The sequence below is a fragment of the Strongylocentrotus purpuratus genome, unplaced genomic scaffold, assembly GCF_000002235.5.
Source record: "Strongylocentrotus purpuratus isolate Spur 01 unplaced genomic scaffold, Spur_5.0 spur5_scaffold_15, whole genome shotgun sequence".
NCBI classification, from domain to species: Eukaryota; Metazoa; Echinodermata; class Echinoidea; order Camarodonta; family Strongylocentrotidae; genus Strongylocentrotus; species Strongylocentrotus purpuratus.
Genome location: NW_022145600.1, coordinates 8400516 through 8424512, shown reverse-complemented (window position 1 = coordinate 8424512; position 23997 = coordinate 8400516). Strand labels below are relative to the sequence as shown.

At 35.4% G+C, this 23997-nt stretch overlaps 1 protein-coding gene across 2 annotated transcripts; it reads left to right on the top strand.

Annotated features, from left to right (window-relative positions):
• LOC115924008 lies at positions 1–22798 on the top strand. 2 transcript variants are annotated; one of them, XM_030985501.1, is made up of 12 exons: positions 1–82; positions 9384–9496; positions 10139–10192; positions 11216–11296; positions 12643–12711; positions 13451–13711; positions 15379–15641; positions 16215–16336; positions 17073–17466; positions 18585–19092; positions 20586–20701; positions 21641–22798. In XM_030985501.1, exons 2-12 carry the CDS (start codon positions 9418–9420, stop codon positions 21986–21988), a joined length of 2295 nt encoding a protein of 764 aa, XP_030841361.1. In that variant the 5' UTR covers positions 1–82; positions 9384–9417; the 3' UTR covers positions 21989–22798. The 2 variants fall into 2 exon arrangements, with proteins under 2 accessions (XP_030841361.1, XP_030841360.1); XM_030985500.1 differs by having other exon boundaries at positions 13412–13711.
• The last annotated feature ends 1199 nt before the right edge of the window (positions 22799–23997 follow it).

Here is a 23997-nt window from a genome sequence, read left to right as displayed (position 1 = left end):
TGACAGCTGTCCGAGGAGAAGAGTCAAGACTTGATTATCTACGGTACCTTCAGAGTACTGGCGTTGCGTTGGAAAGCGAGAGGTAATTTTACAATGCTTTTTCTTTCAAGTTTTACAGTAACGTTAACTTAATTAGATAACAGTTAATGTGTTACAATTTACAAAGTGTTACAGCTACTAGTACTACCACAGTGTTTTGTTACTTAGATTCACACGTTGTGCACTGTAGTGTACTGGGCGAGACGGAGCTAAGTTACGGTGTTAAACAGTTATTGGACTAACGTTGCTGTACTAATCCACAGTAGCTATAGACTCTGGCAATTTGGAAGTCTATTTTATGTTGGATCTAGATCTAACTTTATGTCTAGTATTAGTAAAACTAGATCTAGTAGATCTAGAACTTAAAGGTACTATGTCCCTTTTGCAGCCAACCTCAAATTCTGTAGAACTTTGCAGGAATTATGAATAGGGTCTAGCCTATGTCATGTTGTAGGCTAGACCTATGTCCTATCTGTGAAATTTAAATGTTAGCAGTGTCCTCATATTCAAATTATGCAAGGAAACCCGTTTACTTGCTAGACTTCACTGTCAGACACTACTGAGTGACTGACTGGCTTTTTTTCTTCTTTGGTCATAAAATACATGAAAAGAGTTGTAAAGGGTACATGAGCATTTGTCTAGATCTACATCAATAACCCACTTCTTGTGATGGCCAAGATTAAACTGATTGAATCTTTGCGCAGCATAAAACGTAGACCTCTATGACCATTCGGTACAGTTGTCTGAAAATCAAGACTATTACTTTTGGGCTCTAGGCCTATAGCCCTAAAGTCGATTTGACAACTAATAGATCTAGTCGTTATTTTCCCACTTGAAGACATTTTAAGCCCCACTTTGTTTAGGGAAGTTCTAAATTAGTATTATCTTTCAAATGCAGTTGGAATTTAACTTTTTCATTTTTTTGGCCTGCAAATGGGACATAGTACCTTTAAGTAAGAAGGAATACAATGTCACTTTACAAATATGTTGACTGGGCTAGGCCACTCATACACGATGTCAATACAAAGTATAGGCCACTCATAACACGATGTCAATACAAAGTATAGGCCACTCATAACACGATGTCAATACAAAGTATAGGCCTAACAGTTAGGCCCTGGCCGAAGTTAAAGTGATCTTTTTAAAATTTGATGGTCATAGATCTAGTCTACTCATAGTTTAGATCTACAACTGTATGATGGAGGTACTTTTAATCCACGCACTTTGTTTTGAAAGGCTAAAAAGTCAAATAATTTAACATTTTTTATCAACGTTTTTCCTCATTAAATACTAAATATTCTGAGGATCATTTATAGAGAAAACTTTGACAGGAATATTTGGTGAATGTTAACTCTGTGTCGATTACGTGACCGCTTCAATTTTTCTTTGACAAAATCAAGCGGTACATTAATCCACGCACCACAGTTTTAATACAGGAAATGAATGTATATTTTCGTTTTCTGTCTCAATGAAGTGTATTCTTGATGATTTCATGAAATCATAAAAATACAAGAAACCAATGATTTTCCCTCAAAATTGTTGTGATATCGCGATAGGCTTGTTGTTTTATTGTCTATTCCAAAAAAAATGAGCGCATATAACGCGTCGCATCGCGCGTATTGAGGGATGCGTGGATTAATGTACTGCATGGATTAAGGTACCTCTACCATACTAATAATACAGTTGTTTATGAAGTCTTGAAGAATGTTGTATAAACCACAAATATTTTTTCAGGCATTTTTTATGGCAACACTTTCTTGCTGCTAACTGTGTGTTAGACTTTCGAAATTTGTGATTTTTTTCTTCACTTTTTTGACTTGTTAAATTTCTAGATGAGAATAGAATTATACTTTTTATAGATCTAACAAAGTTAGGTCTAGACCTACATATTACATCTAGATCTAGATCTGTTTACATTGTAGAGTATTGGCATGCACCCCCCCCCCCAAAAAAAAAAAAGTATCTGAAAGGCCCACTTTTTTTAAACTCTTTGTTTGCTTTGTTCGCCGATTTGCACGGACGTAGGCGTGCCAACTTCGCATTTTTGCACAGATGTATACGAGTCAATTAGACATTCATAATACCGCTCGCAGTGTGTAGCCACGCGTTGCTTACTATTGTTTACATTGTATACATCGCACACTTTCCGGTAAACTGTTTTTCTTCATAGTGTTACATTCGAAATTACCGTGTTATTTAGCGGTTTTCTTTGGATTTTTTTTACTGATGTTACGATGGCACCTGCTGGAAAACGTCAACGTGTGTTTAGTGTAGAGGAGGCTCGAGATCTTGTTACTATGGAAGCATGGAGCATGGACTCTGATTCCGACGAATCGAGCAGTGACGAAGACTCTAGTGATAAAAGTGTTCCCTGAGAGTAGACTGATAGAATAAGAATGAATAAAAATTAATGAAAGAGCTAGAGATGACAGCAAGAAAGAGAGTAGACTGATAGAATAAGAATGAATAAAAAAAATGAAAGAAGGAGATAGAGATGACAGCAAGAAAGAGAGTAGACAGTGATAGAATAAGAATGAATAAAAATAATGAAAGAAAGAGATAGAGATGACAGCAAGAAAGAGAGTAGACTGATAGAATAAGAATGAATAAAAATTAATGAAAGAGCTAGAGATGACAGCAAGAAAGAGAGTAGACAGTGATAGAATAAGAATGAATAAAACTAATGAAAGAAAGATGTATCCTGTCTTGCCGTCATCTTTATATCTTTCTTTTATTATCTTTATTCATTCTTATGCTATCAGTGTTTACTCTCTTTCTTTCCGTCATCTCTATCTTATTATTATTATCATTTTCCTATCTATATGTACCCTATGTCTTGCCGTCATCTGTATATCTTTTCTCTTATTATCTTTATTCATTATTATGCTATGAGTGTAATACTCTCTTTCTTGCCGTCATCTCTATCTCATTATTATTATCATTTTCCTATCTATATGTACCCTATGTCTTGCCGTCATCTCTATATCTTTCTCTTATATCTTTATTCATTCTTATGCTATCAGTGTTTACTCTCTTTCTTTCCGTCATCTCTATCTTATTATTATTATCATTTTCTATCTATAATTATGTACCCTATGTCTTGCCGTCATCTCTATATCTTTCTCTTATTATCTTTATTCATTCTTATGCTATCAGTGTTTACTCTCTTTCTTGCCGTCATCTCTATCTTATTATTATTATCATTTTCCTATCTATATGTACCCTATGTCTTGCCGTCATCTGTATATCTTTCTCTTATTATCTTTATTCATTCTTATGCTATCAGTGTTTACTCTCTTTCTTGCCGTCATCTCTATCTTATTATTATTATTATTTTCCTATCAATATGTATCCTATGTCTTGCCGTCATCTCTATATATTTCTCTTATTATCTTTATTCATTCTTGTGCTATCAGTGTTTACTCTCTTTCTTTCCGTCATCTCTATCTTTTTATTATTATCATTTTCCTATCTATATGTACCCTATGTCTTGCCGTCATCTCTATATCTTTCTCTTATTATCTTTATTCATTCTTATGCTATCAGTGTTTACTCTCTTTCTTTCCGTCATCTCTATCTTATTATTATTATCATTTTCCTATCTATATGTACCTATGTCTTGCCGTCATCTCTATATCTTTCTCTTATTATCTTTATTCATTCTTATGCTATCAGTGTTTACTCTCTTTCTTTCCGTCATCTCTATCTCATTATTATTGTTATTTTCGTATCAATATGTATCCTGTCTTGCCGTCATCTTTATCTCTTTCTCTTATAATCTTTATTCACAGTAAAGTCCTTTCATTTCATATCACTATTTCTCTCTCATAATGTCTCTCACGTCCGTTCTCCATATTTTATTCATTGCATACTCCACTCGTCAATCATTTTATAATAAGCTCTCTCACAATAAAGTAAATGGAAAACAATGCAATATAGTTTATATTTTAAGATTGATTCATTCTTTCTTTGTATATCTATGGCTGTGATAAATGTACTTGAAATCAATTTTATTGAGGGGTAAAGAAGGTGAGAGAACAGATGCGGTGAACATTCATAATGAGACATTTCAATAAGATGCTGATTATGTCATGTATATCACATATAAATATATTATGCCTATACCATTTTTACATGCTCATACCAGTGGGCAAAATCAATAACATTCTCTTATTTCTTATTGACTTATCATGGCACAACAAAGAAAAACATCCCACGACGTCCCTTTTCATGCCCCGCTAAACCGGACATTGACAATAACCTGGGGTAATAGGGATTTCAATGGGCAGATTAGCCCATTGTCAAGGGTGGCTGAGCGGGGTTTTTTCAAGTCTCTCCCTATTGAACTTCTTTTCTTCAACAACCTAAATACTAACCTTCTGAATTGTTAGAATACTTGAGCAAGGTATGTAAAGAAAGGTAAGAAGTCCACCTTTCTAATAGATTCGATTTGAAGATGTCTTATCATTGCTAAATAAGAAATTCTAGAGGGATAAAAAACTGCCGTAAATAAGAAAAATTAAACATTATATAATTATGATTATTATAAAAATGATAATCAAAATATAACAAATGACGGTTCATCGAAAAGCACGTTTTCCGGTCTACAACTTTGCTGCACAATATTTTTCATCATGATCATCCAGTGAAGAGTTATAGCCTCTTGATTCAGCAGAGTCAATAAAGATTCCCTCGAAATGTGTGACCCTAAAAGAATGTGGCACAGGTTTTTTTTAAGTGGCGCATAAAGAGTTAAAAGAACCTATTGTAATTAATGTGGACCATTTATCAGGGGAGGATTAACAGGATCCTGTTAATGAGGATTATAAAAAGCGCTTAAAATGCCCTGTTTTCAGGTAACTAGATCTATATGAAAAAATTTCCGCTCGCATTATTTGTTTAAATGAAACCAAAACTAGAATTTCATCAATTATAATATATAATTTTACCACAAGCTTTCCTTTGATACATAGATCACCAAAAAACGCCCACTGAGTACCCCACATCAAACTGGCAAATATTTTGAAAAATAGGCATTTGCGATGTCGTCTGCTATCAAGGGTGCTGGCATGTTTATGATCTGTAGTGAGACCCCCTACATGCAAGTCTGTGACGTATATTTGGACTTTGATAACATTCCATATTACCTTTAAAATTAATTAGATCTAGATACAATTTTGATATAAAATACGCTATACAAATACATAAAAATAATATAATGATAGAAAACATTATTTGTTTTACTCAAATTTTAGGTTTAAACATTGCGATAGAATAACAGTTATATTGTTAGGAAGCTTGTAACTCCCATTGTGTAAGATTGGCTGCATACCAGCATATGAATGACTAGACTTCTTTCATTCATATTATGCAGATCGTACAGCTGATCTAACACAACGGGAGTACTGTGAAAAAAAAGTTCTTCAACAATTACATGTATGTGGATAAATTAAGATCTACAAAGCTTGCTAACATCCTCGTTCTGATTAAACAGTTAATGTCATGATTTTCATGCAGTTTTCGGGATGAACCGTTGCTAGAATTTTATTTTGAAAGGGATTTTACATATTAAATATATAAATGCAATGCAAGAGGTTTCTAACACTGCACATTTCTTTTAATTTAATATACTACACAAACAGTTCGTTTATGATGTGAAAGACCAGTAAGGGTTTGTCCATAAATACATGTACGTCAAAAATTGGGGGGAATGGAATCATCATGGTGCCGCCCAGGGATACCAAAATGGCTTTGAATGCTAGCGTAATATTTGGTTTACACCTTTACATGTATGGAAATATTTAAAGAGGTGATTCAGGGATCATATGAAATGTGAAAATGCTTCTTTTTGCACACAGTATGCCTTTGCGTTTTGGCTTTTGGCCCCTTTTTATAGGAAATACATATCCTGCTCATCAGGATTTAGAGGAGTGCATGAGCCTAAAATTCCCTGTGTTCAGGTTGCTTTAAATAAAAAAAATGACCTCGTGTTTTGCGCTCGCATGATTGATTAAGAGAAGGGAGGGGTATATACATGTATGTTCATGGAAAATTTAAACTCAAAAAGTGCAATGATTAGCCTACTTGACTTCAGGTCACTTTATGAAAATTTCCACTCACGATTTGCACTCGCATTATTTGTTTAAGGAGATACATTCCCTGTTCATGAGGATTAAAAGGAGGCACTTAAAATGCCTTGCTTTCAGGTCACTCTGAAGAAAAAATGGTTAATGTTGGATCTGCCTCTGCAAACAGTTATTTTGTATCAAAGGTCCGTTTTATCAACTTACGCACCCCCCCCCCCTGAAAAATCCCATTTACAGGCCTGCCTTACCATACCCATATTGGCAAAAGAGTACAAGGTTATAACTAGACGAGGTATCTGTCTTCAGATACATGTCTAGGTTATAACCTCATTAGTGGATGAGTGGTTAGATCTATAACTTTACGCCTTACCATACCCATATTAGTAAAAGAGTACAAGGTTATAACTAGACGAAGTATCTTCAGATACATGTCTAGGTTATAACCTTATACAGTGGATGAGTGGAATAGATCTATAAATCTTAAACTTTTAGTAGAAGAATACTTCAGAGTAATAAGACTAAATTAGACATACATGTTGATCTAGTTATAATACTACATCAAGTAGGCTAGATGTATATAGATCTTGACCTATACACATCATATGTATGTCCCCCCTTAATCTAAATGGCGTAACTTTTTATCAAAAAGACACTGACACTTACCTCTTGTGTTTACAGAACAATTGATGATACATTTTGGTAACAAGATCTGATGTGAATTTTTCAATAAACTGAAGGATTTTGTAATTTTTTTCCAATTTAGGAGGCTTGAACATTGCAATTTGTCCCCTAAAATTATGCTCACCAAACCGTGCAAAGACACAAAAAGTGTCAGGATAAGTCAGTTGCAAAGGGGTCTAACAATGGATGATAAACAACAACAGTACTTGAACTACTACACCATATAAAGGAAATTGCCAAAATGCACCGACCCCCCACCCCCACCAGATAACTCTTGTGACTTTAAAGAAAATCCAATCTCAGGGCATCCAATGCCAACATAAACACTGATATTTCGGTCTAGCCTAGACTAGTCTAGATCTATGCAGGTAGTGCCTTATATGTTTTTTATTAAAAATTGAGTTTTTAATTCATGTTTAAATGTAAAACTTTGATTTATTCCTCTGATCATACATTTAAAGATAAACTCCAGTACTGGTAAAAAAAAAAAAATAATCTCACAGAATCAAACGAAACTTACACTGAATGTTCAAGATTACAAATAAATGACATGTGCAAAATTTTGGAAGAAAATGTATTACTGGTGAGTAATGAGCATAGAAAGACAAGGAAACCAAGGTAGTACCATCCCCGACACCATGTGTGTTGTCCCATATATAGCTTTCTATGTGAGTGTTTGTTACTTTACCAAGACTCGGTCAAATTATTATGATTTTGATGACTCCAGAACCTTGCAGTGCACACCAATACTTACATGCTACATGATCAACTGTTTCTGATCCTTTCACACCTCTACTTTCACAATGCAAGCGCATTACCAGTACTAACCCAGGACCAAAATCCAATTGAAACCAGTTGAAATCTCCAACTGGTTTCAATTGGTTTCAACTGGTTTCAATGTTTTCAATTGGTTTCATTGGAATAGAAAATTTCCAGTTGAAACCAATTGCCGACTGGAAAATATTGTTATGGGTACTCATTTCCAGTTCAAACCAATAAGAAGTGCAACTGGAACAGTAAGGTAATTTTTCCAGTTTCTCAATTGGTCCAGTTAGAAGTCTTTCCAGTTACCCAACTGTTCCAGTTAGCTAGCATTCATTTCAGTTAGAAGTCATTTCCAGTTACCAACTGGTTCCAGTTAGAATTCATTTCCAGTTACCCAACTGTTCAGTTAGAATTCATTCCAGAAACCCAACTGGTTCCAGTTAGCATCATTCCAGTTAGAAGTCATTTCCAGTTACCAAACTGTTCCAGTTAGAAGTCATTTCCAGTACCCAACTGGTTCAGTTAGAATTTATTTCCATTACCCAACTGGTTCCAGTTAGAAATCATTTCCAGTTACCCAACTGGTATCCAGTTTAGCATTCATTCCAGTTAGAAGTCATTTCCAGTTAACCAACTGGTCCAGTTAGAAAATTCATTTCAGTTAAAACTGGTTCCAGTTAGCATTCATTTCCAGTTAGAAATAATTCAGTACCAACTGTTCCAGTTAGAATTCATTTCCAGTTACCCAATTGGTTAAATGGAAATATTTTCCAGTTACCCAACTGGATCCAATTGAAACCAGACATTTGCATATATGCTTGTGTGCAGATCAATGTTTTATGTAATTTATTTTGATTTCAATGTACTTATTAATTATTTTCATTTGCAAGTAATGCATTTGTTTTAGATAAATATAAAGATTAATTAGCAATGATAAGCTGTTCATTAGTAACATATTTTGTAATTAACAGATTAAAAGTTGATGAGTAAACATAACCATGTCAAAATACATCATTACAAACAATATAATGGCAATGCCTCTTGTAAGTATATTAATGTCTGCATATTATAATGCCCTTTACATGTACTTAATGCAGACACATATAAACAATGTTCTGTGTTGACATTGAGCGATAATTAGTGCAAGAGCTAATTAACTTATAAACTAATTAAGTTTATGCCAATTACTGTAAGTTTCAATTGGACCAATTGAAAACAATGAAACAGTTGAAACCAGTGAAGCCAAATGGTTTCAATAGGAAATTGGAAACACATGGTTCCAATTTGAAACCAATTAGGCACAATGGATCCAGTTGGCAATTGTTTCAACTGGTTCAATTGGAACCAGTTTGGCAATTGTTTCAACTGGTTCAATTGGAACCAGTCGGGCACGGTTTCAATTTGAACCCAGTTGTTCCATTTCCCTATTGAAACCACATGGCAACTGTTTCAATTTTGCTCCAATTGGTTTCAACTGGATTTTGGTCTGGAAAGTTTATCTTTAAGTTTAAGGACACTCTATGGGTTACTTGTTAAAGAATTAGAAGAACTAAACAGTTTACATTTGCCCATAGATATATACCAAACACCTGGGCCTGCGTCTACCACGTGCATGTGCATTGGGTTGCTAACATAGAGTTACATGTACATACGCAGGAACTGAGTGCGCGCACATGAATAAACGCACTTAGCACCCAAGTCGAGTTGGGTGCCGCGCGTCGAGGGTAGACCCGTTAAGTTCTTCTAACTCCTTAACCAGTAACCCATAGAGTATCGGATAAAGTTCTTTGGGGTTTATTTTATGTATTCTAGCTGTTCAAGATCTAGTGCTTCATGCTGAAGAAACATGGCTGTTTTGGATCCACTGACAGAGTTGGAGAGTGCAGCTGAGCCTGATGATGCTCTTCCAAACACACAGATGACAGGTAAGTAAATTATGGGAAAGAATTCTTAAATAATGTGCTGTAAGTGAATGCAGAAACAAATGTAGCACAGCGAAAGTTTGCAAAATGGACATAGATGAGAACTAGTAGTAGTGGGTCTTTCCATAACCTGACACCCTAACCTAAACCCTAGGGTTAGGATTAGGTTTAGGATTAGGGTGTCGGGTTATGGAAACACCCAGTAGTAGTAGGCCTACATGTACTGTGAATTTTCAAAGATCATTGTGATAATTGTGTAAATATCTTCAGCTTTCATAGCTATTGTTCAGTGTATTTTAAATTCACAGCATATTGAATTGAATTGAATTTATAATATTAACAACAATACTATTATTTATTATCATAGTGGTGTTACATAATACATGTATGCTGTAATGTTTTGGACGATTACAATTCCTAGTTTTTTCAGAGCTTGTTTTTTCCCAAAATTGTAAACAGATTTGTTTTGATGTTGTGCAACATGGACAGAAATTGAGCTTTTACACAGTCTGTCATGTTGTCTACATGTACAATGTATCCCTCGGAATAGCTAAATCCTTTCATTGACCTTTCCATATAAAATAAAAGAAGAGTGCCAAACAATGTAAACCATTTAAGCAATATCATATTTATGAATGTACTTAGGTCTCCAGACAGAGCTTGAGAGTGAAGCTGATGAGGATCTACATTGTGAGACAGGTATGTTCTGGGAAAATTCCATACAATGTTTTGGGGAAAAGCAGAACAAACTTTAAAGAATGAAGAAAAACTCAAAAACTTAAACATGACTTAAAGTATCATTGAAGAGCAGAAGACTTTATTCCTGCGTTTATATTGAAGTAAAACCCCAAATTTGAATAAAACAGTTCTATAGATTTGTCTTCATTTTGTAATTTGACAGAATTTGAGCTTTTGCTTTGCGTGTGCATGTTTATATTCTGCGTTCTGGTATTTAAGCTTCCTTTAAATGACTTTTCCGTAAACTAAAGAAGAGTGCCAAACAATGAAAACAAAAGCAATGTCCCCTATGATGAGTAGCTATTCAGCTCATACATGTAGTATACATAGTACAATAGACAAGATTAAGTGTGCTGGTCAATGCCTTAATTGGGTCATGAAAGTGAATACCATTTTCCTATTGCATCTGATTGTACATATATATATATATATATCTGCCTTACTGTTGTCAGTGTAGAATAGGTGGCCCACTAATTTTTTACAGTTTACACTATGATTAAAATTTTGTACTTACAATTTTCACTAAAATTCTTATTTGCTACACAAAAAAGATAATTAAAAAAGTATTCAATTCTATCTAATTCAGGAATGTGTATGTTTTTACAACACCAAGACAATTTGAACTACAAAAAAAAAGGTGAAATCTGACAAGATATCATACACGTACATGTATTTGCATGTCAATAATAAATATTGCAACTTTCCATTCACATTAACATTAAAGTTTCCTGTGAGCATGTCACATAGCTTGCCTGGTCTATTCTTTTTTCCCCTTCATTTGCTATATATCCGTATTGGACAGCACAAGTACAGCTGACTGTCTGCTGTCTTTGAAAAAAATAACACCATGCATGGTTAGCAATTAGCATGGCAGGGCTTAATGTATCTGTAAAAGACAAGTATTATGCCCTTACCTACATTGTATTATGTTAAGCGTATGTGGTATACATGTACATGTACATCTTTTCATTTGAATTCCTACAGGTCCCTGGACTCCTGGTATCTTTATCACTGAACTTGAGAGTGATGCAGATGAGGATGCTTGCCATATTCCAAGGAAAAGGGGTTAGTGTAACATCACTTATGAGTAATTGGTGTTCAATAAAGCTGTATGAAATTTTGGGTGAATTGACACTTGGTCTACTCTCACTTTGTCTAATGCCCGTTTGGTCTCATCCCACATTGTCTAATATCCCATTTTGTCTATAACCAGTTGGTCTAATAACCATTTGGTCTAATTGCCACTTAATCCATTTCCTATTTCTTCTAATTCCCAGTTAGGCTATCCCATTTCGTCTAATACCCTCTTGGTCTAACACCACTTAGTCTATCTGATTAGATGAACTGGTAATAGACCAGATGATCTTTTGGCAAAATGGGGAAAAGTATTATAGACAAAATGGTAGTTAGACCATTTGATAATTAGACAAAATGACAATCAGCCTTAGTGGGAATTAGTCCAAGTGATGATTGGACCAAACGGCAATTAGACCAAAGTGATAGTAGACCAAATGGGTTTAGCCATGTTAGTGTTAGATGATGTGGGAATTAGACCAACTGGTAGTAGACCAAGTGGATATGAACCAAATTTTGAACCATGAGCTTATTTCAAGTCAATTGTTATCCATATTGTGACTGGGCCTTTTATTTTATTTGAGGGCAGGAAATGACCTGGGATGGGTGTCAATACCATACATGTATGTGCTAGACATTGAACAATTTAAATGATTCTGTTAGAAAAAGAGTATTTGTTGAGTAATCAGCATAATAACCAAGGCATGATGTAGAAAGACTGTAATTTGATCAGTATTGACCAGTTGTTTTTTAGCTAGTAGTCAATATTTGATGATATTTTTGCTAGCCTAAAAAAAGCTAGTACACACATCTCAAAGCAGTCAATATATCTATATTATATCTTCAAAAATATTTGTGTTACCAATCTGGTATTAAAAAAATGAGCTTACCCTGTTCTTTCATCCAACTGGCATGTCATTAGGGCTAAATTAGGCTAAATTTCTTTGAAAAAACTTCACATTTTAGCAAAAATTGATGTTAATCTTGGCCAAAACGGTTCATATTTTTGGCTCACTTTTTCTCACCACAAACATTTTAGATAAGACTTGTTATGCCTCCACCTCTGCCTCATGTTTTCGGGTTGTCCGTCCGTACCCCCCTACCCCCCCCCCCTACCCCCCATTGGACAAAGCATGTTTTTATGTGTGTTGGTTTGAATTTTTTTGTTAATCGGGGTCTACCAAAATCCTGCGCCTGCAACCCCCCCCCCCCCCCCCCTTAGCAAAAAGCTAAGTTGAGTCAATTAAGATTTTTGTATCCATTTATACTGCAACATAATGATAATGATTATACAAGATATAGTTAAGTCATTCTTCATTTTTTATATCATTGCACAGGAAAAAAGAGAAGACATGTGACATTTCAACTGGAATCATCATGCAGTGATCAAGAGCAGAAAAAAAGAGGTACTTACTCAAACAATCTGATATAACAAAGTAATTCTTAAGGGTCTTTCCAACATTTGCCCCTGCGGTAAATAAGTTTGCACATTGACCCCCCCAAAATGGCGTGTAAACCGGGCAATCAAGATGAGCAATACGCATCGCAACAATGCAACATCCCATTTTCCTGGCATGTGATTGGTCAAATATTTTTGCCTCCAGGAACCAAAATAAAAATTGCTTAGGTTTTGATTGGAGGAGATGCTTCTTCGTATGTGAACAGTCTGATAGGTTTATTACTGCATCGTTTTCTCATTTACCGCGGGGGCAAATGTTGAGGAGGTTTACCTGCTCTTATGAGAACGGCCCTTTATTATAGTAGACGGCAGTTTTTTAATGAACCATGTAAGTACATGTATGATATTATTTAGAAAATGTTACCATGGCAATCGCCAAAGACTTCTGTAGGTAAATGGTAACAAGTGGATTTGACAACGGGATATTTCAATTTTGCATGGCGATCCAAATTATATTGTACTTCAAAGCAAGTAAAGTCCTTCAGAAGTTGCAACTTGAATAAATTTTGAGAATTTTACTTCATTCCATTCATACATGTACATAAGCTGGCTATGCCGCACAAAGATTTGGTTATTCTTGTAGGCTTTCATGCCTGTTTACAACAATGGAGACGTAACTGCTTTGTTTTTTACTTCCCCTTTTGCAGTTAGAACTGGTCATCAGACATTTATAACTGTCCTTGCAGGAAGATGTTGTTCAACAGATTGTCTGGCAAGAGTCACACGAGCAGATGCAGCTGCAGCTCGGATCGCTTTTAAGGAAAAGTCGCTGGGTGATCAGAGGACATGGCTGATGGAGTACTTCAGAACCCACTCTTCTCGGTCTGAAAATGAAAGTCTCCAATTCTCCTACAACATCGGTTTGGAGCAGGTGTGTGCCACAGCCTGGCATCAAGTCGTTGGAATTGTGAGGTCAAGATTCTACTACTGGCAGAAGCAGTTCAGAGGTGAGGTTCATATTTCAAAACAGTTTCTTTGAAAATTCATGGCCTTTGTACATAATGTACTGGGCAAAAAATGTACATAAACCCTAAAAGAATCTCCCATATTCATCCAACGTATTATTGTCCTTTTTTGTTTATAGAAAGCTTGCAGGTAGTTAAACTTGAAATACAGAGTGACTGTTGGTCATTCTTATTGATTTGGCTAAAACTCTTTTTTCCTGGCTCATTTGTATGATATAAACCTCTCACAAAATTATAGGTAAAATTTCTTGTTTTGATATCTCAAAATCATTTGAAATAAGTTCATCTTCAGAAGAATATGAGAATACTGCATTGGCATTCAATCAGAATTGATATCAATTAAACACAATCTTATCTCTAAACAAATGAAGAATTCACTGTTGACAAAAATGCATTTTGCAAGATTTGACTTTCTACTTGGTCAGATATTCAGGTGTCCTGCATATTCCATGATTACATTATAAAAATTGGGCATCATTGTCTAGGGGAATGAACAGGCTTTCCAATGGTGCCAAACTGAAGTATCATTTAATCATTTAATACAACGAGAGATACCCTTTCTCAAACTTGAATTGCAGAACTTTTTGTGAGGGGTTTTCGTGTACGACAGCTGCATTATCTTTCATTACTCTTATGTAGCTTTAACACTTACTGTACTGGGGGGTGGGGGGCATCAGCCCACCCCTGCATTTTCGGGGATTGTGCTGTAACCGCTATTTGCTGTTTTTGGAAATCAGTAGGATGCGAATGCTAGAGAGTTACCTGACCTTTTGTGACCAAAGGTCAAGCCGAAAATTGAAATTTTTGTCATCTTGTCTACCAAACAAATGGCAAAGTGAAGTTTCTTGTTTGGGTCTATGAATCAGTAATGTTTCATTCTTTAGACTAGATTTATCATTTACTCAAACTGTAAATTGATCCAGATAATGATCTTAAGTATAAGAAGTCCTAAAACAATAAAATACATAAGAATTGAAAAACAGTAAAATACATTAGAAATTCATAATGGGGCGCCCAGTGTCAAATCTGACAGACATGGCGCAGTACAAATGGCCGTTATTATATTATTATTATTATAAAACAAGTATATGGACAATTCAATTATATGATAATGTCAAATAGGCTTTTAAGAAACTTTTTGCCAAAAAATAAACTCTGTAAAAGCAGCACAGCATTTATGTTCCTTGAGCAAGGCACTTTGTCTACATTGCTTCACCTTACCCAGGTGTTAAAATGGGTACCCTGTAGGATGCGAACGCAATGCAGTTGAATTGGCATTGTGTGCGCCTAATAGGTGACCAGCTGGAATGCTCCCCAGGGAGAGGAGATTGTGCACTGTAAATGCTGTTTTTTTTTGTAATTGAATCCAATGACTGGGGCAATAATATGCTGTGAGCGCTTTGGTCTTAACTCGTAAAGCGCTTTATAAGAGACTGGTATTATTATTATTTATTTATGTAATTCATAATAAAAAACATATTCATGAATAGAATTTGCATAAATGACAAAGTAAGCAATTTTCAGCCAAAAATATAGGTAAGGTCTCTTCCTTTGCGCAATATCTGAGGCGCATGCCGAGTTTTGTGGTGATCAGCCATTTTCGATATTTCTAGTTATTTCCATGCATGCATTTAATTTGTTGTGAATAGATGGACTGCTATACCCATTGCCTGCTAACTGCTTGAGGAAAGGACACAAGATTAACAAAACCCTAAACGCGAAGACAGAACTTAATGCATTTGCTCGTTCCTATGGAGACCGAATGCCTGACAGAGAGTCTGTAAACCTTCCACATGGGTTCACAAAGCGAGAGGTGTATAGAAGAATACGACAAGATAATGCTGAGGTTTGTTCTGAGACTCACTTCAAAAGGATTTGGAGAAAGGAAGAGCAGCACATCACAATCCCCAAGGTATTGTAAATTCCATTGACCCTAAACTGTACTGGATGGGAGTGAGTGGGGCGGGACGCTCAAAAGCTCTAAACATAGGTTGTTGCATACCATAATCAAAACCGCCATGTTTTCAGCAATGCCACTTCATTACTTTTTATTTTGACACTACACTACCGTAAGTTTTTGCAAAAACAGACAATTCTTTTATAGTGTCATATGACCCATCATGATTTCAGGTCAGTTTTTTTGTACAAAACATATTGCAGTTTTAATGCACTCCAAATGGGCCAATCGCCACAAAATTATGCAGAGATTTTGCCATTAGTTTCGCGGAAATTTGCTTATTTTATCAATAATGCTAATTTATGCAAATTATACCCCGGTACAGTTAGGGTTAGACATAGATGAATTTATGATTCTTAGCCAGACGAAATCTGTTAAATTCCTGAGGCCTCTTGTATCTTTGTGTCAATATATTATTATATTAGTCTTATAACATCTACATTTATATGCATCAAGAAAACACATCCATAACATTAATTTTGTAATTAACAATCCTTCTCTTTGATATTTTTCTTTTTTTCTTTATAGGTGAACCGCTTCTCTAAGTGCGATGTGTGCACAGAGCTGAAAATGAAGCTTGGCAAGACAAACGACAAAGATGTTCGAAGACAATTGATTGCACAACATCAAAAACATGTAGAGAAACAAAGGTACAGCAAACTTTGATTAAAGCTTGAAGTTAATGTTGTAATTGATTTTGATGTACTTTTTTTTCTTTTAAGCATTTAGAATGAGGTGATCTGTGATCCAGTATTTTAAGTGCAACAAATGACAACCATGGATGTATTTTACATGTAGCTACAATATACAACTAGAGCTATGTCATTATATGCTTTCCTCATAGAAGTGAATATTTCAACAAAGATTTTGAAGGAGACAAAAACCGAGAAAGCTTAGAGGAATACTCAGGCTCCAAGATAAGTTGCTTTAAATAGAAGCGGCAAAATTGGAGAAAAATAACAGAACAAATTAAAAAATTGGACAACAAATATTAGCAATAAGAGAGTAATGAAATTCTTAATGGAAAAAAACAACAACAATGTTAATATATTTGAATAGGTGACCACAATAAAATATTGGCATTTGAACTGCCTATACGGATGTTTGGTTCTAATCAGTGGATATTTGACGTGAAAAGCCTATAGTAGAAGAAAAATACAATAGTAGGGAAAACAGGAGAAGAAATGTAGGCACAAGTTCATTACTTTAAAAAAGTATATTGGTCACAATTAAGTATCATTGATATAGACGTAAACCTAGCCAAGTCTCAGATAACACATTCAAATTACAATTTACTCGTGTATTTAAGGCATTAGTATTGGTTTTGTGATCAAAACTTCTAAGCATAGCATGACTCCTCATTGCTCTTTACCTTCTTTTCAGCAGCAGTGAGAGACAAAAATATTACAAACACATCCGCAAAGCGAAGTCACAGCCAGAGAAATACATGAGTGTAATCATCGATGGGATGGATCAGCACTGCACATCAATACCGCAACTCCATCCAACACCTAAAGCTCTGAGCTACAATGATCAACTGCACACTCACATCACCGGTGCACTTGTTCATGGAAGAGGTCAACACGCCTACATCGATTTTAACGAGTACCCACATGACAGCAACCTAACCATTAATATCCTGCTCAACATCCTGGTCCGTTATGCCGACTCTCTTCCACCAGTCCTCTACCTACAGCTGGACAACACTTCTAGGGAGAATAAGAATCGACATCTCTTTTCTTTTCTGTCCCTGCTCCTTGAACTCAATATCTTCAAGAAGGTAATGTTTAATACATGTTCTTTTTAGTAATTAATTGTCAATATAAGTATTCAGTCTGTAATGATGCTTTATTTAATCGCAAAATGAAAAGGAAATTTTGTTTATTTGAACTTGTATTGGATGGATAAGAGAATGCCTTTGTCTTGGAGGTTCTTTTCAGAATCATGTAAAGGACGAGTCAGAAATAATGATATACCTCGGAAATTGCCCATTGTTTGAGAATAAACATTATAAATATTCACTTTTGTCAGAAAACTATTCACAGTTGACAGTAAATTAAAGTAACTTGGTAAAAACCCAATTGCACCAAAACCTTGGGTTTAAAAGTACATGATATTTTGTGAAGGGATATGTAAATATAAAAATGTTTGACATGTACTGGTAGAGTACACTTTCCCGCTGCATGCAGTACCATTGCTGTTGGGCATCTATTCATGAAACAGCGTTTGAAAGTGGGTCAAACCCACTCTCTCGAAGTTGTAGTGTGAGCAGGAGAGAACAACGATGCAGAAAGAGTGTGAAAAAAAAGAGAAAATATTCATGATTACAAATTATTTTCACCATGGCAAATTTCCAAGGTGAATCATTATTTCTGACTCACTTTTTATGATGGGGGATTTTGCACTATTGTATTGTTGCATATCTTCAGTTGATCCTCTGTTTTAATCTATCAAATACATTTACTGCCCAAAATGTCTGATATGTGTAGGCATCATAGGGTTAAAAAAAGATATTGTGACTTAGAATTATTTACTTTACACAGATACATGTATACCAATGGTAAATAGTGTTTTGGGTTTTTTGTTGTTGGTCGTAGCCTATTATTCTCGGAAAGATTGAACCCTATGAACGGGAAAGAGGTAGTGCACATTAGAAACCATGGGCAATATAAAGTTGTCATCTTTGTCATCAGTGTACATATGATTTGTAAAGCGTAAACAAAAACAAGCTTTGATAAATATGTTTTTTGTTAGATAAATGTTCTGATAAATGAAGAAAAATTTCAATTGAATAAATTATCCCTCATGCTTATTGGGTTGTATCATTGAGGAATGTCCCTAAAATTCAATTTATTCCATACTGTTGTTCACCTTATAACGTTTATTGTTTGCATTTAGATCAAAGTTGGCTTCTTGATGGTCGGTCACACACATGAGGACATCGACCAGTTCTTTTCAAGGATTGCAACTCACTTGAAGAAAAGGAGCACCCCATCTTTTCCAAAACTTCTGCAAGCTATTCCCGCCGCTTTCCACAAAGCTCACTGCCCTACAACAGCGGAGCGCATCTTACACCTCTTTGATGTTCGCAAATGGCTTCTTCCCCATCAACACAGCATGTGCTATCACAGTAAACCACACATATTCAAATTCGCACTGCACCAAGGAAAAGCCACCCTACAAACAAAAGACTGGTCAACTACACCACATTGGAGAGACACCACTGGCATCAACCACATCCTGTCATCACATCCAGACGGACAACCAACATTGGTAGAGAAGTCATTTGCGGACATCAATATCATACATCTACCAGACAAGCTCCAGCCATACTTGGAAGAAGTAGACATTGAGGCATGGAGGTCCCTCTATGAGCTACTCACCTTGGAAGAGGAGGAGAATGAAGGTATCATTTCTGTCATTTTTTAAACTTCCAAAATTGATGGTGTTATGGTATTTTTTTCCATCACCTATGAAACATTGAAAAATACAATGTAGCATCTTCAAGCTTTATGGCCCAAAACTTTGACAATTTGTATTGAAGTCTTGACTGTTACACCCCTTCATGGCACAATTCACAAAAAAATCTTAATAGCGAACTAGGCTAGTGGGACACAAAAATATTGGTTTATCTAATGCATATAACCATTGACTACAAATCAAATGGATGGTGGTCTATAGAAAAAAGAGGAATGGCTGTTTTACAGAGAGCCAGCAAATTACGCGCCAATTTATGATATTTGATTGCCTCTCACAAGGGAGCAGCTGAGTCAGCAGCATAGATAAACCTGAGAGGATATTTTTGAGTTTTTCTCCACTCATTCTTTAAAATTTTTTTTTTTTAGAGATAGATATTATGGTATTGCTATTTTTCGAGATTTAACCCTATAGCCTGGATGAGGGGGGGGGGGGGGTGGGGGGTGGGGGGGGGGGGAAGGGGGACTAATTTGGCCCCCCCTTAAAACATTTTTCACAATAACTATTTAAAGCGAAGACATTCTGCGCTGAAATTTCATGACTTTTTTGCTTCACATCTCGCGCAACAACGCCCGGGCATGCAGTTCCTATGCTACACATAATTTTGTACATGTACTTGCACATCGGACCCAAAATAGCTCAAAAACGTGGTTTCTTGTAGAATTTCAATACAAATTGTGTATTAGCTAATATTTTTAAATGTATTATTATATCTGCTTTCACAGATTGAAATCTATTTCGTTTATGCTAGTTATGATCGCATAAGTGTTGCCAACAAATTTCATTGAAAAAACAATAAAAATGAAAAGGTCGAAAAACAGAGAAATTAAAAAAACAATGAAATACATAACTTAATTTTGATACTGGATTTTTTTTTAAAGTACGCTTGTTAAGAATAATACATAGAGTGTCTAGATCAAAAGAACAGCACATTTCGAGCTGTTTTGAGTGATTTAGAGCAAAAAAGGTCTAATTTCATGCTTAAATTAGCATAATTAGCATAATCGATTAAACAAAATATTTTTCAGAGAGATTAATATACGATTTTGGAGATTATGTTGCAGGTGACGATTTCATCACGATCAGGCAGTTGAGGGGCGAGATCTCGGGGGGGGGGGGGGGGGGGGGGGGGGGGGGGCCCCCCCCCCCCCCCCCCACCCCCCCCCCCCCCCCCCCCCTTTGACACTGCATAGCCCGGGCTATATAGGGTTTTAAAAAAATATATATATGACCTTTCAAGAGATTAGGTCATAGTATCATTAGATAAAACGATTATTATTCCAAGAATTTGCCACTATATGTTTATATAACTGGATGAAGGTAATAACAACCTATCTAGCTGGCTGATCATAAACTTTGATATTTTAGCACACTGTTTCTTACATCAGGGCTATAATACATTTCCTTTGTGTGTTTTAACAGAAGATTCAACAGTGAGATGGCCTATATGCGATCTACTGATAATGGCCAAACAACCAACTGACAGACCACAGCTTGAGGAGCATGCTCGCAACACAGAGGATGAAACATTCAGACAGGTACATGTTTCATTAATATGTCCCTTAATTAAGACAAAGATATTGTGAACCATATTTAGTATTAAATGTATTTTAATCGTTATTTACAACTTGAGTTGCTTTCTAAAAAAAAAAAATGTAAATCATCTACAATGCTGCATGACTAACACACTCAGCTTAATTGCATCTTGAGTGCAACATTATTCCCTAACAGAATTTACACTCTGTATAGTCTTCACACAAGATCTAGCCCCTAATATATATACATGTAAGCCCTTGCATAATTCCAGTCATTACAGTAATTACAAGTCATGCCGAGTATTTTGGGGTCAGGTCATGTCAGGTAAAGATTAGCTTTGGGTACTAGTGATTGCTATACGCTTGTGCATTAGTTGCAAAAGTCTTCCCAAATTTTTGTTGTTTTTGTTGTTTCTTGTTTTTTTTTTTTTCTTAAACATCAATGTGAGCACCTCAAAAAATTGTAGTTATCTGCATTTACGTAATCGTAGGTATCGCACATCTGCATTTCTGCATTGAATTGCTACAATACACAGACAATGGGAAAATCGTCAATTTGCACGTTACCCGATGGTCAAAACTTTTTATATTTGGCATCAAAAGATGCGCAAGACTCTATGCTATAAAGTCATGAAAGCTCCCGGCACAAAAAAAAAATATCCTTAAACATATCCCGGTGAACGTACAGCCCTTTTAGGGTTAATTGAAAATCAAAAAATACAAAAATAGTAGAAGTTTCAACAATATTTTCTGATTTTATAAAAGAAAATTATTTATTAGGTTTCAGAAAGAATTACTATAATAATATGTTTATATGTTGTAAATAAAGTGTACATAAGGAATTGTCTTGAATCACTGATAATGTATGTAGTGGCACTACACTATTCGTTTTCAATTCACTTTCTTATTTTATTTATTTTACTTTCTTTTTCTTTTTGTTAGGTTCACATAGGACCCAAAGTAAAGGAACAGAGGACAGAAGTTAGGGAGAGAGACATGGTGGCAACATATCTCCCAGAGTACTCGACACACTGGCCTCAAGTTGGCTGCATTCGCAGTGTACATGAAGACAAGTCCCTACAGATCGAGTGGTACACAGGAACCTTGACTTCTAAGTGGAAGGAGGTAAAGGTACCAGTCAAAGGACAAAAGGGCAGGAAACAGCTTTGGGTTGAGACTATTGATTCTAGTTCTGTGATTCTCCCTCCTTTCTCACTGACTGCTGGAGAAAAACTTCCTCTTCAAACAGTGAATGGTTTGAGAGAGAAGCACAGTAGCTATTTTCAGTAGCTTTGTAGATCCTAGCTTAATTGGGCCATTGTAATTGCCTTAGCTATCAAATAATTGAGCAAAATAGTAGGCCTATTGGTTTCAATAAAATTGGAGTAATATTTTTTGGGGGTGGGGGCTGTGAAGCACAAGTGGAGGAGCTTTTTAATTTCACCAGAGGGTCCTTAGTACAAATCTTAGTTGCATGAGATTTACAATCTATATGATTTAAACAGATGTAATTTTATCTTTTTTAATATTACTGTAATATTTTGAATTGAAAACTTACAAGCTTATTCCGCTGCCAGACATGGCCGGATCAGAAAATGTACAAGTAACGGATGGTACTTTTGTTTAATCCGTCATGCGGCTGTCACACTTGAGGAACGGATGTCGTTTTTTGGCATCGGTTGATATCCGTTAAAATGGTTTCATGTCCTTTTTGTCTCGCCTGCGTAGCAGGAGCCAGGCATAGGCGTCACTTTTTACACCGGCGGTGTCGGCGTCAACAATTATGTTGTACACCCAATAACTTTCTATATCTTCGAGCTAGGATCACCAAATTCTTACCAGTGGTACATTTCTTGAAGACTCAGGTCAAGTTCGAATATGGGTCATGGTCGACAAAGTTCAAAGGTCAAAAGGTCAATGAACTTAATATACAAAGCTGTACTTATGCTGTACACACAATAACTCTCCACAGCTTTGAAGTAGAATCGTGAAATTCATACCAGTGGTACATCTCTTGAAGACTCAGATCAAGTTTGAATATGGGCGATATCCGACAAAGGTGAAAGGTCAAAAGTTGTTGTTGTTGTTTTCCAGTTTTTACGGCACTGTCAAAAAGTCTATGAACTTTTTATTAAAAGCATAGTACACACAATAACTTTCCATAGTTTTGATCAAGGATTGCCAAATTCACACCAGTGGTACATCTCTTGTAGACTCGGGTCAAGTTCGAATATGGGTCACTCGTGTTCAACAAAGTTCAAAGGTTAAAAGGTCATTGAACTTAACATACAAAGCTGTATACACACAATAACTTTCCACAGCTTTGAAGTAGGATCGCCAAATTCATACCAGTGGTACATCTCCTGTCTGGTAAAAACTTATACGATTCAGAGAACAAGTGTCATGTATAAACTTATACAATTTAGAGAAGAAGTGCCATGTATAAACTTATACGCTTTAGAGAACAAGTGTCATGTATAAACTTATACGCTTTAGAGAAGAAGTGCCTTGTATAAACTTATACGCTTTAGAGAACAAGTGTCATGTATAAACTTATACGATTCAGATAACAAGTGTCATGTATAAATTTATACGATTCAGAGAATAAGTGTCATGAATAAACTTATACGCTTTAGAGAACAAGTGTCTCGTATAAATCTATACGATTCAGAGAACAAGTGTCATGTATAAATTTATACGCTTTAGAGAACAAGTGACATGTATAAATTTATACGATTCAGAGAACAAGTGTTATGTATAAACTTATACGCTTTAGAGAACAAGTGTCATGTATAAATTTATACGATTCAGAGAACAAGTGTCATGTATAAATTTATACGATTCAGAGAACAAGTGTTATGTATAAACTTATACGCTTTAGAGAACAAGTGTCATGTATAAATTTATACGATTCAGAGAACAAGTGTCATGTATAAATTTATACGCTTTAGAGAACAAGTGTCATGTATAAATTTATACGATTCAGAGAACAAGTGTCATGTATAAATTTATACGCTTTAGAGAACAAGTGTCATGTATAAATTTATACGCTTTAGAGAACAAGTGTCATGTATAAACTTATACGCTTTAGAGAACAAGTGTCATGTATAAATTTATACGATTCAGAGAACAAGTGTCATGTATAAACTTATACGCTTTAGAGAACAAGTGTCATGTATAAACTTATACGATTCAGATAACAAGTGTCATGTATAAACTTACATTAATTCATTGAATTAATCAATATATATGTATTTGAATTTTGATACAGTATACATGTACATGTAACATATATTGAT

Coding starts and splice junctions, on each gene's coding strand:
- LOC115924008 (XM_030985500.1), top strand. CDS start 9,418: ATGGCTGTTTTGGATCCACTGACAGAGTTGGAGAGTGCAGCTGAGCCT. Junction 17,467..18,584: donor AACTCAATATCTTCAAGAAG/GTAATGTTTAAT, acceptor GTTTGCATTTAG/ATCAAAGTTGGCTTCTTGAT. Junction 19,093..20,585: donor GGAAGAGGAGGAGAATGAAG/GTATCATTTCTG, acceptor GTGTTTTAACAG/AAGATTCAACAGTGAGATGG.